This window comes from Lissotriton vulgaris, chromosome 1_1 (genome assembly GCF_964263255.1).
Source record: "Lissotriton vulgaris chromosome 1_1, aLisVul1.2, whole genome shotgun sequence".
Taxonomy (NCBI): domain Eukaryota; kingdom Metazoa; phylum Chordata; class Amphibia; order Caudata; family Salamandridae; genus Lissotriton; species Lissotriton vulgaris.
Window position 1 is genome coordinate 1,138,237,188 of NC_141685.1, and position 16,421 is coordinate 1,138,253,608.

The 16,421-nt window shown below is 47.2% G+C and overlaps 1 protein-coding gene across 2 annotated transcripts in view; it reads left to right on the forward strand.

Annotated features, from left to right (window-relative positions):
• ANKRD52 (ankyrin repeat domain 52) overlaps positions 1 to 16,421 on the forward strand; it is a 430,239-nt gene that overhangs the window by 284,663 nt on the left and 129,155 nt on the right. For both annotated transcript variants that reach the window (XM_086963824.1, XM_086963825.1), the window contains exon 19: positions 7,849 to 7,936. In XM_086963824.1, the coding sequence (XP_086819950.1) occupies positions 7,849 to 7,936 (88 nt within the window). The remainder of the gene's footprint in view (positions 1 to 7,848; positions 7,937 to 16,421) is intronic.

Here is a 16,421-nt window from a genome sequence, read left to right on the forward strand (position 1 = left end):
CACTAGCCAGTGATCAGATGGGCACCAGGATGGCACCGGATGGTAGTCACTTCGACCAGGTGAGTGGGCGACGCTGGGCTCTGCAGTCTCACGGACCGCGAGGCGTTGTCGGCGACCAGGATGGAGGTGCGAGCTGTCCCACGATGGTTGATGCTGTCAACGTCGCTGGACCCAGGATTGGGGCAACAAGTCTTGGCAAATTCAAGCCCACGCGGTGGACCTAAAATGGCGTCTGGAGTGGACCAGGAGGGTCCGGGGTGCTCCTCTTTTGGAAGGGAGCAAGGGCCAGTCTGGAGCAACCAGACTAGCAGTGGTGATGTTGTTGGTCGTCGTCTGGAAGGCCGCAAGCCAGCGGGCTAGTAGCCAGACAACGTGGTGAGCAGCCAAAAAGCAGAAGGGCCCCACGCAGATCTCGTGGATGCTGGGGGGCTAGTCTTCGGTGCTGGAGCTGCTCAGGGTCGGAGCTTCTCGGACCCCAAAGCCCTCACCAGAGGATCCCTCTGTGGTCGTGCTGGATAGAAGTCGTGCAGTTATGATGATGGCCGGTCCCTCGAGGTCTCGTTGCACCTACGGTTCTCAGCTTAGCTGTAGAGGTAGGTAGAGGTCAGAGGTGCCAGGGAAGCCGGGTCTCGTCGTGCTGGTCGGTCGGATTCCGGAGGAAGGACGTGCAGCAAACCGCAGAGTTCTTAGATGGTGCCTGCGGATGCAGGGTGACTACTCCTTAGTCACAAGGGAGAAATCTTAAGAAGAAGTCGAGAGTTCCTTTCGTAGAAAGTAGTTTCTTGATTCAAAGATGATCTAATTTGGAAGGGTCCCCGCTCCTGCCTTTATCCTAAAGAAAGGGGTGGGTACGCGACTAGGTCCTGCCCTAGGGGTGGGACCAGGAAGGGGGGTGGTTACACCCCTCTCCCATGCCGGACTTTCCCCAGGCCAGGGACTGGTGTGTCCCTGGAACTTGTTCTAGCCGGCAGATGCATAGTGAGCACCGGGGTGCCACTTGCAGTCACCTTCCTGTAAAGCCCTGCCTACCCAGGATACACAAAACCCTGTCTGCGATGGTGCTAGCACCGCCCCTGACAGGAAACCCTTTGTCCAAGCTCCCCTCGCTGGAAGGACTCCCAGCTGCAGGGGGTCAGACTCGTGTCCGTGGTGGCAGCATCCATTTTGTGATGCTGAGGCTTGAGTTAACTTTAACCGGGGTTCACAGTTACAAACATGTTGTGTCCCTCTAGAAGGGTGGAATGCTAACCCCGTCGCCAGAATTGGCGAGGGGTTAGTATTCCAATTCGTATGACGCCTTACTCAACATGTTTTGATAAAGCGATACCAGGATAGCATTTAACCGCGAGGATTATAATGCACTTAAGAGTATATGGTATGCGTTATCATGGAACAGCTATTAGGACTTGGTTCCGCAAGCTGCAAACAGGCTCAGCTCATGCCAGAGCACCATCTCACACGATTCCAAGCACTCTGCCTTCAGGATTGTCAAGGCCTGCCATAGGAGTGACTGATAGGAATCTGTGTGTCCAATTTAGGGTTAGATATTTTTATTTATAGAGTTTTGTATAGCGCGGACAAGACCCGTGGGTATCAGAGCGCTTCACATGTAGGATAAGTTACAGACATTATGGAGGCAATTGTATCAACAGACATACATGAGTGTAAGGTCTAAGGCGATAAGCTGTAAGGGGGATTATAGGTAATAGTTCTTCAGCCTATCCAATTAGTATTAGGAGGTGAATGAGGTTGGGATGTATAGCATAACAGTGCAAATATTGTGTATAAATAGCATTAAGGAGTAAAAAGTGTTGCCATGTAACCGGTATCCTAGGCAATAAAACAAAGTGAGGTAGAGGGTATATCGTATTGTCTGAGAGTTACAGATATCGGATCCCCTTGATTTAAGGTAGTAGTAACGTGTGTGGCCAATGTATAAACATGAAATCAATCAGTTAACAGATAATTGATCTTCAAGAAGTTCCAGTCGAGGCCGTCTCTCTTAGGTGAGGATATTCTCATCAGTACTCAATACTCTTTCCTAAGAGAGGTGTTTGCTCATCAAGTGGTTCTTCAGTTCGCGTTTGAATGATATCAAGTTTTTAATCTTCCTGATGTTCGGAGGTAAAGAATTCCAGACTCTGGGGGCGGCTCCTGAGAACGCTCGGGTGTAGGTCTTTTTCTTACAGAAAAAGGCTGGCCTCAGTAGCAGTTCTTTAGCGCTTCTCGTTGGTCTGTTGCTTCCCGATAGCTTAATTTTCTTGGCAAGGTATCTCGGCATGTTGAAGTGAACTGCTCTGTGGGTAATACAAGCAATCTTCATTTGAATTCTGGCTTCATAGGGTAGCCAGTTTAGTGTCTTCAGGTGAGGAGATATGTGGTCGAATTTCCTCGATCCCGTGATCAGTCTTGCCGCTGCATTGAGACAGGCTTTTAGCGGAGCTATGGATGTTTTGGGTAGACCCGCTAACGTAGTGCAACCGTATTCAATCCTCGAAATAACTAGGGATTGTACGGCCAGTTTTAGGTCTGTCTTTGAGATGTACGGTTTCAATTTTCTTAGATAGTTCAGATGGAAGCGGGCACCCTTGGCCATTGAGTTTATGTGGTCTTTCATGTCCAGGTTCTCATCCAAGGTAATTCCAAGTGATTTAGCTGACTTAACTAGGGTTGGGGTGCAGTTCAGGGCTGTCACCAGTTTCGTCAATTCCTTTACCTCGGGACGGTTCTTTGTCGGTGAGATTAACAGGAATTCTGTTTTATGGGCATTTAGTTTCAAATGGTTCGTGGTTAACCACTGTAGGGCTCTCTTTAGTGTCATGTTCATTAGGTCAATGTCAGCACGGGAGGCGATCTTTATGTATATTTGCGTGTCATCTGCATACATATGATAGGGTATCTGTGATCCCCGAAGAATCTCCGTGAGAGGTTCAACATATAGGTTGAATAGATCTGGGGATAATGTTGACCCTTGCGGGACCCCGACGGCAGTAGGACAAGGGGAAGAGGTCGCTTGATTGACCAGGAAACGTTGAGTCCTATTCTGCAAGAAAGATCTAAACCAATTCAGCACATTTCCCGACAGGCCCATCCTTTCTTGTAGCCTGGTCATCAGCATTTCATGATTTACCGTGTCAAATGCAGATGACAGGTCTAGGAGAATCAGTAGGCATGCTTGATTTCTGTCTAGGGCTTGTAGGGCGTCGTCCACGATATGCAGGATCGCAGTTTCAGTACTATGCCCAGCTCTGAATCCAGATTGGCAATCATCTAGTAATGAGAACTTAGCGATGTGTTGACTCAGTTGGCCTTGTACGCATTTCTCAATAGTTTTGGCCAATAAAGGTATGTTGGTCACTGGTCGATAGTTGTTCGGGTCAGTTGCATCCGCTGTCGGTTTTTTGATGATGGGCACAACCTGACCTGTTTTTAGGCAGTCGGGCAGGGTACCTTGGGTAAGTGAGGCATTTATTATCTCAGTCCAGATCGGAACCAGGGTATGGCTAATTACTCTTACGCACTTTGCCGGTAGAGGGTCTTGATAGTGGTTGTTCGGTCTGATTTCCCTTAGCATTTTGGTGATCTTATCTTGGTCATAAAGTTCGAATGTGTCCCACTTTGCCTTATTTTTTGTTTGGGGACTCTCTGTTGGCTCATTGGCCTCTTTTGTAGGTGAGGTAAGGGTTGAGATGTTAGTTGCAGCAGTTGAGAGTTCCACTTCAAGCAGTTTGGTTTTCTCCGTGAAAAATGTAGAGAATTCCTCACAACTTAAGGGAGTTTTTGGATTCTCGTGAACTGTTTTAGCTAGCTTATTCGACTGTTGTTTTAAAATCTCAAAGAGTTTCCGAGGTCTGTTTGATGCATTGTCAAGTTCGGCTTTTATAAAATCTTTTTTGGATTTAATTATAGATATAGGTATACTATATCTAAAGCAAAGGGTGATTACACCACCTTGCCCCAGCTGTCGTGCAGCCAGTTGTGTCAGATTTAGATGGCCATCCAGGGGTGGCATAATACATGCTTCAGCCCCTTGGAGGCCCTGGGTACACCTCTGCCCTGAGTTACAGGGTCTGATAAGGTGGCCCAGTACCAATTGGATAATGCACCTAAGGTACACGTGTCAATTTAGTGAGAGAACAGCAAGGCTGTGGGTCTGATTAGCAGGCCCACAGCCAGAGAAAGTCGTAAACCAGTGAAACAAAAGCAAAAAATCTGGGTGATCATAGGATTGCAGACCCTACTCTCCTACAAATACGATCAATTGCTCGTATTTTTTCAGCTGTTTCAATTTGTGTTACTTTCCAAGCCTCATTGTAAGCCGCATATATACTGGTCGCTATGAAACGTTTTTGACGCTGTTTGCGAGGTCCCAGAATGAAATCGCGCAAATCAGCACCATCTTTAAGTAAAGATAAGTGTTGCTTAATTTCTGCCAGTGTGGATGATTCTAGCCATTCAAGGCACAGCTTCCCTACACTGTATGTTGTTACTATCCCTGGATGTTGTCTCTGGGAGTATCTAGGGTCTGGTCTGGACATTGTTAACCCCTGTGTTTTATTCAGGAATCTATCTTGACAGTTGTTTGTGTCAGTAGGCCAGATTAACCACTTTTTCCAATCAGGATGTGTTCTGTTTAGATGTAAAATTTTTGATACGTCTATTTCAATATCTGTTGTTGCATTATCAGGTATTGGCTTTGGAATAGACGGTTTGTTAAGGTCTTTAATCTTAGCTAGGCCAAGACAGGTTGTTTGGAGAATTGTGTCATTTAAGAACATTAATTGTTCTGGGATCATGCAGGCTCGAAATAATGCTTCTATGCCTTGTACCTGCCAATCATTTGTACCCCAGATTGTTTTCGTTTCAATATTATTTCTCCAAAAATCAAAACCAAATGTCATCATCTTTTCATAAAATGCTTCTGAATATATCAATTTAGTATTTGTCAGCATTGTTTTCAACCCTGTTTTATCTAACAGTTTATAATAAAACGTTTCTGCATCACTGGTGTTAAACCCTGAGAAGTACTGAAATTTCTCATAGAATGTTTTAGAACTGCTTTTAGGTGAAGTAGCACAATGTTCCCATTGGTTATATTTAAAAACATTTCTAGGTTGTGCAGATTTATGTAAGTAATGATCTCCATAATGTGAGAAGCAATACATCTGTTCATAACTAGACGAACCTTGTAAATAATCATGTTCTGTAAATCTTGCTGACAACACTAAATCAGACATCATATTATTAATACTTTCAAAATCTCAATCATCAGAAAATGTACTTGGTTTTACAAAGTCACTTAAGGAAACCTTGAACTGATGAGGATATTTCAAGATTTCGACCGGACCATATACTTCATAGTCAGTTTTGTCCCATACTACTCCGCCGGGTATTGGAATGGCTGTGACATTTACTGTTGACAGTTCTCTTTTCTTCACGTGGGATGATCTGTGTGGTTTGAGGACTAAGTTGATGTTCTGACTTGCTGTGTCCATTGAACTGTAATAAACTTTCCTAAAATTAAAACTAAAATTAGGCATTGTAGGAGTATAAATACCCCTGAAATAATCCAATGCTCAATCAATGGTGCATCCAGATATACTTCTTTGATTTGTTGAAAGAGTTCTGTTGCTTTTTCTTTAAAAGTCTTTGTTTCTGGCATCACTTCAGGGTTGCTTTGATCCTCAGAAAAGTTGTCGAAGTTGATGAAGTAGCCAGAGGCAGTTCTGTCAATTGTTGGAATTGTTCTCTCAATTTGTCTTTCGGTAGCACATTCTGATGCCACGTCATTGTAGACTAGTGTTTCATGACGAACTGATTCAATCTGTGTTTCAAGAGGCACGAGTTCCATGGCATTATTGCGTAGTCCCTCTCTGTGCACTGCAGATTTATCAAATGTGATTAGTCTTTCAGTTTGAACCTCTTGAATTGTTGCAAGTTTGGGTATTCTGTTGTTTCTTGGGAGTCCACTGGGCCTACTGTTGATTATAGGCCATATGCTTGTGGTTTTACCAGGTCGATTGATACAACTCTGTCCTCCTTTTTAACAGCAAGGGGCGGTAGTACTACTGATCTTGTTCCGTTGATTGCTAAGACAGGTACTGCTTTTCAGTAAGAAGGCCCAAATTCCTTCTTCACCGCTATTTTTTCTCTGACTAGATCCCCAATCTTTGGAATCCAGACAGGCCTTGCTGGGGCTGATGGTGCCTCGTCAGTGGGAGCTGTCTGTTGCTTTAACTTTATGTTGCTTAAGGATTTTCTTGTTTCATTCAAGTCCTGTAAAACAGCCAAACGGTCTTTGATGTCAAAGTCTTTATTCTTATCTTCTACCACTGATACCTGACTACCTAAGTCCTGAATGTGCATTCTAGTTCCGAACAATAGTTCATATGGGCTGAAACCTTTTAGAGAATTTCTTGGCAAATTGTTAAGACTTAACTGGACACTTATTAAATGTTTGACCCACCCATCACCCGAACCTAATACCTTCGCTGTTATAGATTGCTTTATGTCCCGATTTTTCTTTCCACTACACTGTTCCCTTCGGGTGTGATGGACAAGAGTATCGCAAGCCAACGCCCATGCTGGCCATGGCCTCCTTATAAGCTCGAGAGCTGAAAGCAGGACCCTGGTCAGAATGGAACATGGCAATTGCGTATGTGCCAATAAAGACTTGCAGATCTTTTATAACCGTTCTGGCGTCAGCCGAGCGCTGGGGCCACATCCATATGAATCTCGTACAGGAATCCACTGCGACCATGATATATTTATAGTTGCCGTCCCATTGTAGGGGACCACAGTGGTCCAGGTAAACACATGCAAATGGTTTATCTGAGATGAGAAGGGGTGTCTGCGCTGGTCGTTTTACTGTTGATACTTTCATTCTTTGGCATATTTCGCATTCTAATACATACTTCTTAGTTTGTATTCTCATGCGAGGCCACCAATCTCTGTTTTAATAGTGATATTATTGCGGAAACGCCAGCGTGTGCAGAAGCAAGCCCTTCGTCTGCCGCTTTGATTAGTCCTAACCTGTGTTCCATGTTTGGAATTACTCTATCCCCCACTCCAGGGATTCGAGCAAAAGGAACATTATTCGTATCTGTTAAATATAAGTACTTTTCTGGAAAGCCTTTTGGGAGTGTTTTCTTATCATCTTTTACTGACGCACTGACAGCTTGTAGAATGTCGCTGTCTATTTTTGTTTGTGACCGAGTAATTGCAGCTACGGAAGCCGTTTGCACAACTGCCTTCGCGGCTTCATCAGCCAATGAATTCCCTGCAACGTGAACGCCATCACGTTGATGACTCAGAGTGTGTATCACGTGAGTCTTTTGTAGTTCTTTCTGTAAAAGAACTACCTGTTTCCAAAGCATTTTATGCTTTATTGTGGCACCTGTGTCATATTTGTAGTCTTTTTTAACCCAGCTCTGTAATTTATTATTGTAAGAGTTGACGCAAAAATGCGTATCGCACACGATTAGTGTCGGGAATTGGGGGTTTGTTCTCAGGGATGAAGCACTGGCAGAGGGGACCCTGTGCACTACAGTTGAAACCACATCAAATCTAGGCAAAAAGTTGGGCTAACCATGCAAAAGAGGCACTTTCTCTCAGTGTCCGTAACTAGCCTGTTGATGTGAGTGTAAAAAAAGAGACTGGCGAAGACAGCTGAGATGCTGCATCGGCAAATAAATGTAACCTTCTCTAATAGTGTCCTCTGACATTAGCCTGCAATGGAGCTGCTCCCTCCCTGTGCTCTTTTTCTACCATGTATTCATGCTTTTGGTAATATCCAGCTGGCTTTTGTGTGTTCCCTATGTCTAATAGCTTTCTGTTTTTTCCTTACAGCTGCATACGGGAACACAGACTCCCTGCATCTGTTGATTGATAGCGGAGACCGTATGGGTACCACCGATGTGACGGATGCCCATGGCCAGTAAGTTTTGATCTTTTTGTAGGTGAAGATTGAAGAAGTTGAAATGTTTGCTATGTTTACCTGCCACAGTATGTACTACACACAGTTTATTGTAAAATAAAATTTGATAAAATATCACAAGGTAAGGACAGTGTTACTTCATGTCTAGTATGAAAAGCAAGCCACCATTAACACAGAGTCTGCGTTTTGGTACCTGGTGGTGAATCAGGTGCCATGCCTCCTGACGATGATTATATTTTGGCTGTAATCTTTGTTTCTAGTACAATTTGAGGATGGGCCTGTCCCAAAAAGTGAATTTAGTGCACGGTCTCTCTTTCTTGTGATAAAAGAATAACTGGCTGATCGTTTAATAACCACAGCTCCTCAGGTCATATTCCGAGCCTCCACCATAGCATCCACTCTGCAGACAAAGTTGCACTTTATAAATCACTGGAAGGCTTAAATTACATAATTGGAGCAGGAAGCTCACCTGGCTAGGAATTGTGATCTAAAAGCTTGGGTTTGAAAGGAGAGGTGTTGTTTTGCTACTTTTAGGACAGAAAAATATCAGTTAGAAGTGCTTCAAATATTATGGGGTTTTATATTTGACAAGGTAATCGAACATTCAAGCTAGAGATAGTGCTGCTTGTCAGTCCAGAAAGACTTCATTAATTGTTTGTGTGGTATAATGGTGTAGAGAAACATCCATAATTAATTTGCCATTTAATTCCTGCGGTCTCAGAATCAAATCTGTTCATATATTTTAATGGCACTATTAACCTGTGTACATAGATGTGAATATTGATAAAAAAAGAAGCCAAGGTATGACAAATTTCTCAGGGCTGAGCAGGCTTGTCTTGTCTTGTAATCTTACTGCTTATTAGGTTTTCCTATGTTATTTTCTAAGCAATACATTTGACCAGGTTTACTCTCTAGCAATTTTAGAGGGATGGCTTTGCTTAAGGGATTAATATGTTGGTAAAATGTTCCACACTAAGTATGAGCAAGTTACCACAATAGTTGTGGTGTCATTTCCAATTTCTGCTGTTGTCTACTTTATCGATTAGTAGGTAGCTAGGTGTCCTTTTGCAGAGACCTGTGAATTATCCTTGCCTCTCAAGTTTAAAAATTGTTTTTTTAATACATCTTGTTCATGCAAAAGGGGATACCCCTAACTTAGAATGTAAATTACTAGAAAATCAAAATAATTTAATTGTTGTTCTGAGAACCCAAATAATCAAAAACCCATATAGTGGAAAAGCAATTTGTGAGAAAGTGGCTCTATATATACTGGACAATAATGAAGTACGGTGTGTATAGAGTCCACAAACCCCAAAGGTATAACGGAGGTTAAAGTCAGGACTGACCTTACTCTCCAAAGTGGTAGCTTGGTCGAGCAGTAAGGCAGTACCAGAGGGCAGTGCAAAGCATATGTTGTACACGCTCAGTCAGCAAAGGATTTCACACACTCCAAGACTGAACTCCAGGCCAATGGTTTTTATATCCAAAGATATAGTTGTTTTATTTTTAGAACCGGCAAGCTTAAAAATATACTTTGCTAGATATGAGAACTCTCATGTAATTACTTTGCAAGGAAGCAATAAAGCTGGTGAACACAATAGGTACAGGAGTTGCTGAAGGCAACTCAAGTCTAGACGCACTTTAGCATTGAGCTCAATTGATAGTTACCATAAAAGTACAGTTGATTACAGTACAGATTACTGTAGTAGTTCCAGGACTAGAATCTAGATTCAGTCCTGGGGTCTATGCTGAAACCAGATTAGCAAAAACGTTTTAGTTACTGTGGTAAATTTTCATCAAGTCAAGTCAGAAATTTATATAGCGCGCTACATACCCATAGGGTCTCAAGGCGCTTGAGGAAGGGGGAAAATTACTTGTCGAATATCCAAGTTTTAAGTTGCTTTCTGAATGCTAGGTGGTTCTGAGTAAGCCGAAGGTGAGTGGGAAGAGAGTTCCAAATTTTGGCTGCCAGGTAGGAGAAGGATCTACCTCCCATGGTGGCTTTGTTGATGCGGGGAACAGTGGCCAGGGCTTGGTTGGAGGATCGTAGTTGACGGGAGGGGGTGTAGAAGGACAGTCGTGTGTTGAGGCATTCGGGTCCAAGTTCGTAAAGTGCTTTGTGTGCGTGGGTTAATAGGCGGAAGGTAATTCTCTTATTTACGGGGAGCCAGTGGAGGTTTTTCAGGTGACCAGAGATGTGTTCTTTACGCTGGATATCAAGTATGAGCCTGGCTGAGGCGTTCTGGATGCGTTGGAGTTTTTTCTGGAGTTTTGCGGTGGAAGCGGCGTATAGGGTGTTTCCGTAGTCCAGGCGACTCGTGACAAGTGCGTGAGTGACCGTTTTTCTAGTTTCGGTGGGGATCCAGCGAAAAGTTTTTTTGAGCATGCGAAGAATGTTGAAGCAGGATGATGAGACAGCGTTGACTTGTCTGGTCATTGAGAGTGAGGAGTCCAGGATTACACCCAGGTTCCGTGCGTGGTCCGTCGGGATGGGTGCTTTTCCAAGGGCCTCTGGCCACCAAGAGTCGTCCCAGGCGGAGGGGGAGGTACCTAAGATTAGGACTTCTGTTTTGTCTGAATTCAGTTTCAGACGGCTGTGCTTCATCCACTCTGCTACTTCTTTCATTCCTTCGTGTAAGTTGTTTTTGGCGGTGTTGGGGTTCTTGGTGAGTGAGAGGATCAGTTGGGTGTCGTCAGCGTAGGAGATGATGTTGAGATTGTGTTGGCGAACGATGGCTGCGAGGGGGCTCATGTATACGTTGAAGAGGGTGGGGCTGAGAGACGATCCTTGCGGCACGCCGCAGATGACTTCAGAGGCCTCTGATTTGAATGGAGGGAGCCGGACTCTCTGAGTTCTTCCGGTGAGGAACGAGGTGATCCATTCCAGTGCTTTTCCTTGGATTCCGATGTTACTGAGGCGCTGTAATAGGGTGCTATGGCAGACTGTGTCGAAGGCTGCGGAGAGGTCAAGGAGGATGAGGGCGACTGTTTCTCCATTGTCCAGTAGGGTTCGAATGTCGTCTGTTGCTGCGATGAGTGCGGTCTCAGTACTGTGTTTGGCTCGGAATCCGGACTGTGAGGGGTCGAGGGATTTGTTGCTTTCGAGAAAGGCGGCAAGCTGGTTGTTGACAGCTTTCTCGATGACTTTGGCCGGGAAAGGAAGGAGCGAGATGGGGCGGTAGTTTTTGAGTTCGGTGGGGTCAGCTGTGGGGTTTTTCAGAAGGGCGCTGAGTTCTGCATGTTTCCAGCTTTCCGGGAAGGTGGCGGAGTTGAGGGAGCAGTTGATGACGTCTCGGAGGCGTGGTTCTATGATGGAGTCTGCTTTGTTGAAGATGTGGTGAGGGCATGGGTCAGTTGGGGATCCTGAGTGGGTGGAGTTCATCAGGCGGATGGTGTCCTCAGTGGAGATTGGGTTCCAGTTGTTAAGGATGTTCAAGGGGGGAGAAGGTCCTGCAGATGGTTGGGTGGGTAGGTCTTCGGGTCGGTTGTCGAAGCTGTTGTGGATGTCTGCAATTTTATTGTGGAAGAAGGAGGCTAGGGAGTCGCAGAGGGCTTGAGAGGGGGTGATGTCGTTGGAGTTTGCTGATGGGTTGGTAAATTCTTTGACGATGTTGAATAACTCCTTGTTATTGTGGGCGTTGTTATCTAGTCGGTCTTTGAAGGCGGCTTTCTTGGCGGACCGGATTAGTTGGTGGTGTATGCGGGTGGCGTTTTTGAAGGCGTCTCTGGTGTTGGAGTTTGGGTCTTTTTTCCATGCTTTCTCGAGGGAGCGGCAGAGTTTCTTGGATTTCTTAAGATCATCGTTGAACCAGGAGGCCTTCTTGCTGCTTAGTTTGTTTTGATGTTTTTTCAACGGTGCTAGGATGTCGGCGCTTTTGGATAGCCATTGGGTGAAGTTAATGGCTGCTTGGTCGGGGTTTGAGGAGTGGACAGGAGGGATTTGGAGGAGCGATGAAGAGATCTGGTCGATGGTGAGTTTGTTCCAATTTCTACGCAGGGTGGGTTGAGGGTGGTAGTGGATTGTGGGCTTATTGTAGAAAAAGTGAAAGCAGCTGTGGTCCGTCCAATGAAGAGCTGTGGTGTGGCTGAAAGAGACGTATTTGCTGGAGGTGAAGATAGGGTTGAGTGTGTGACCTGCAAAGTGGGTGGGGGAAATGACAAGTTGTTTAAGTCCGAGGTTTGTGAGGTTGTCCAGAAGGGTGGTGGCGCTGTTGTCATTGCTCTTTTCCAGGTGAAAATTGAGGTCTCCCAATAGGATGTAGTCCTCGGAGGGGAGGGCGTGTGGGGTGATGAAGTCAGCGATATCGTCATTGAATTGCGCCCGGGGGCCGGTAGAGAAGGGTGCCTCTGAGTGTGGTTTTGGGGTCGGTGTGGATCTGGAAGTGAAGGTGCTCGGTGCTGGCAAGGTTGTCATCTGAGCTGGTTGAGATGTGAATGGAATTCTTGTGGACGATGGCGATGCCTCCTCCTGTATGCTTGACGCGGTCCTTGCGGATGATCTTGTATCCTTCTGGGATGGCAATGGTGATGTCTGGGGCTGATGAGGCGTTCATCCATGTTTCTGTTAGGAAGGCGACGTCTGGTGAGATGGTGTCTAGTAGATTCCAAAGGTCGATGGCATGTCTGTGGATTGAGCGGGTGTTGAGCAGGATGCATTTTAGGTGGTTGGTGTCGGGTCTCTGTGTCGCGTTGGTGGATGAGGAGTTGGTATTGGTGCCGTCGAAATTGCAGGAGTTGCATGAGAAGGGACCATGGGTGTGTCCAGGAGCGGCTTGGACGCAGTTGAGGGAGCGGCCGGAGTTAAGGGCTAAGAGGGAGGCGGCATCGTAAGTGATGCGAGTGGGCTGGGTATTACGGGAACCAGGGGGTCTGGCGCTGGGCGCGGTCCAGGCGCGGACGGGCGTAGACGGGCTTACCTTTGGCGCACCTTCGGCGCGGCCGTAGCGCGTGGACGCTGCGCGTTGGGACATCAGGCATTTAATGGAGAGTGGAGGGGGCGGAGCGTGGGAGGGGCAGCAGCTGGGAGGCGGTAGCGGGGAGGAGGGGCGGTCCAGGGAACTGCTACAGACAAAATGGAGGGTCAAAGGGAAGGTGAGGCAGGGGCAGCAAATGGACCAGCGCTCCTACTGTCCTGTTAAAGCGCCAGCAGGCACAGAGAGCAAATGTCGCGCTACAAAATATAGAGCTGAGAGAGCGGCGCCAAAGTCAATTCTTGGTCGGTATACAAGCTGAACGAGCACAGCGCTCGTCAATTACAGTGGCTCTCGCCCAGCGCTATTCAAGTACAGAGGCTCTTGGTAAACAAGCGAGTCAATTACAAAGCCCCTCGCACAGCGCTATTCAAGTACAGAGGCTCTTGGAAAACAAGCGAGTCAATTACAGAGTCTTTCGCACAGCGCTATTCAAGTACAGAGGCTCTTGGTAAACAAGCGAGTCAATTACAAAGCCCCTCGCACAGCGCTATTCAAGTACAGAGGCTCTTGGAAAACAAGCGAGTCAATTACAGAGTCTTTCGCACAGCGCTATTCAAGTACAAAGGCTCTTGGTAACCAAACGAGTCAATATCAGAATCCCAGGTAACGATACCAAGTGAAATCAGCAGCGCCCACAGTGCGTGAGACCAGCGGGGGAGGGAGGGAGCGACCGTTAAGGAACAAGTCCGGGCCGGGCATGAATATAAAGCTGTTTTAAAAGTTCACACTTAAACTTTTCAATGACAATCTGGCAATGTTACTCAATGGGAGAAAATTCAGGTTGCAGGTAACGTATGATCGCGTTACTTTTGTAATCCAGTACTGGACTTTTAGGGCCAGCACAAAGGTCTGAACTTAAAACAGGTAGGTAATTGCGTTTCAGTATTTCGTATGATTTTTAAAGAATATTTCAAGTTTTCAAAAGTAGGCACTTCGAAGAAATTTCATAGAAAAGCATACAACAGGTTCCTATGGAGAAAATACAGATTACTAGCAAACCCGGTAAGGATTACTTTTGCAGTTCAGTACTGGGCTGCAAGGTACAGTACTGGCTTCTCGCCTGTTTGCAGGTGAGTACTTCGGAATTCAGCTGATTTTATATGAATATTTGCAGTTTTCAAAACTTCACACATAAAAAATATTCGAGTCAGAATGGGTCAGTGTTATCCAGTGGCAGTTAAGAGAGTTACCGGTTTCCAGGTGAGTACTTGGCTGGTGAAGTTAAGGTTCCGGGTATAGACTCAGGGGGTCCCCCAGGGTCAGGTAAGTACAGTTTGTTCCACCCCAGCAGTGCAGGGCCGGCCGGGTGCAGAGGTAGGTAGGCCCAATGATATCCAATGAGGGAAAGGGGACCATTGGTTGGTGACTGCTGGCTAGCAGGCCACGCGGCTGTGGGAGCTGGGCTCCTGGTCACTTGCTCAGGGCAGGGGGGGAAGTAGGATAGGACAAAGATGGCACAGCCAGTGGCACTCGGGCGGCTGGATGCAGGGTGCTCTTGAGCCGTCGGGCGCTCAATGTTATCCAATGGGAAAGGTCAACAAGGAACAAAGGCTGCAGGTTCGGGGACGGAGACTCTACAGGGGCGACCAGCACTTCGAGAGGTAAGTTGGGATCTTGACCCAGAGGTAGGTACCCCAAAGGGAGGCACAGGGGGCTGTAGGGCGCCGGGGGCAGGGGTGTCTTTGGGTGTCGGAAAAGCTTGCCCTCGGCTGGTCGCGGTTGGGGTGGCCCCTGGTTCTGAGTCTGCAGGCGTCAGCTGGTTCGTCGAGGAGGGTCTTTGGGCACTGGACTTCGGGTCCCAGTCGCCGGGGGCGTCCTCGTGGTCTTGGTTCGGTTGGGCCCGGCCTGGGCTCAGCAGGTGCAGAGTGAGCTGGTCCGGAGCTTCCGGGTTGGCACCAGGTGGGTTTTGCAGCAGAGCCTCTGCTGATGGGAGTCTCAGTCTTTAAGAGGGTCAAGTCAGGCAGGTCCTCCGGGTGTCCCAAGGTTGCTGTCCACAGGAGTCGCCGGGATTAGGCAGGAGCAGGTTCCAGGATCGGCAGGCCGGTAGGGCTGGGGCCAAGTCAGTTGTTGTTGTCCTGTTGTTAGCAGCTGCACAACGGGTCTTTTTCTTCTTGATCTTCTTTCTTTTTTTCGTGTCGGGATCTGAGGTAGGAAGGTTCAGGGAGTTCTAAATACTGAATTTAGTGGTGTTACAGGTAGGGCAAGGGCAGGGACCAATGGGGCCCTGTCCTGGGGTGAGTACACCCCGTAGCCTGCTCCTCTCCTGTGGGAGGGGGGCAGGAGCCTAGCTGGGATTGGGCAGGGCTCCCCATCTACAAGATGGCCGGAGCACAGAGTTGTGCTTCACCTAGTCTCCCCCACCTGAGGGGTGGGGTTGGCACAGGCTGGCACCCCCCCTTCCTGACGTAGTTTTTCCCGCCAGTCTTCACGCCAGAGTGGAGCGTAGAACTGGTGGGGGCCAGTTGCTGGGTACAGCAAATGATCTGGAGAAGCTCACAGAGGCGGCATGCCTTTGAAGCTTCCCCCCTGCCCATCCTGGGGGAGGAGACTTAGCACCTCGCCCAGGATGTGCATTGTTGCAGGCCAAGTAGAGCGGGGGCTCTTCACCAAGGGGTCCAGCAACATGTCTGCTGTGTGGCAGCCTCTGCAGCCACTCAGCCCAGACGTGGATTGTAGGTTAGGATTTCAGAGGGCATCTCTAAGATGCCCTCTGGTGCATTTTCCATTAAATCCCACACTGGCATCAGTGCGGGTTTAATGTGCTGAGAAGTTTGGTACCAAACTTGTCAGTCTTCAGTGTAGCCATTATGGTGCTCTGGAGTTCGTAATGACAACCTCCCAGCACCATATACTCTTAATGGCATCACTGCACTTACAGTGCCCAGGACTGGCCCTGGGTACTGTAGGGGCACTGGGCTCATGCACCGGTGCCCAAACCTCTGGCATAGGGCACCCAGCTAGAGGGGTGACTGAAGTATGCCAGGGCAGTGGGTTCCGTGGGCATGGCCCACAGGGATGTGTGTCATGTCGACTCTTAGTTTAGTTCTGTACTTAGGCACTCAGCCTGCACAGGCAGAGTGTGGGTGCCAGGGTACAGGTCCCCTGAGGGTGGCACAATAAGTGCTACAGCCCTCAGGGGTCTTCTCTGGTCACCATGCCCTGGGTACCATTTACTAGGGGCTGACAGGTGGCCAGGAATGCCAATTGGGTTTTTAGTTTCAGCACAGTTTTAGGGAAGGAACACAGGCCCTGGGTACCTGGTTGGCAGGAACCCAGGGCACACTCAGTCAAAGCACATCAGCAGTTCAGAAAAAAGTGGGGGCATACCAAGGCAAGAAAGATGGCACTTTCTCACACAATTTGATAGAAATGTTCTTGAATTCCTTGTTACTCCAGAATACATGTGGTGGGCCAAGCCTTTTCGGTCTAAGTCCCAGTCGTTTGGAATGCTTTTATCATGAGTTGCAACATATTCCCGATAATCTTTCCTTTCGGAAAGCAATTAAGACAAG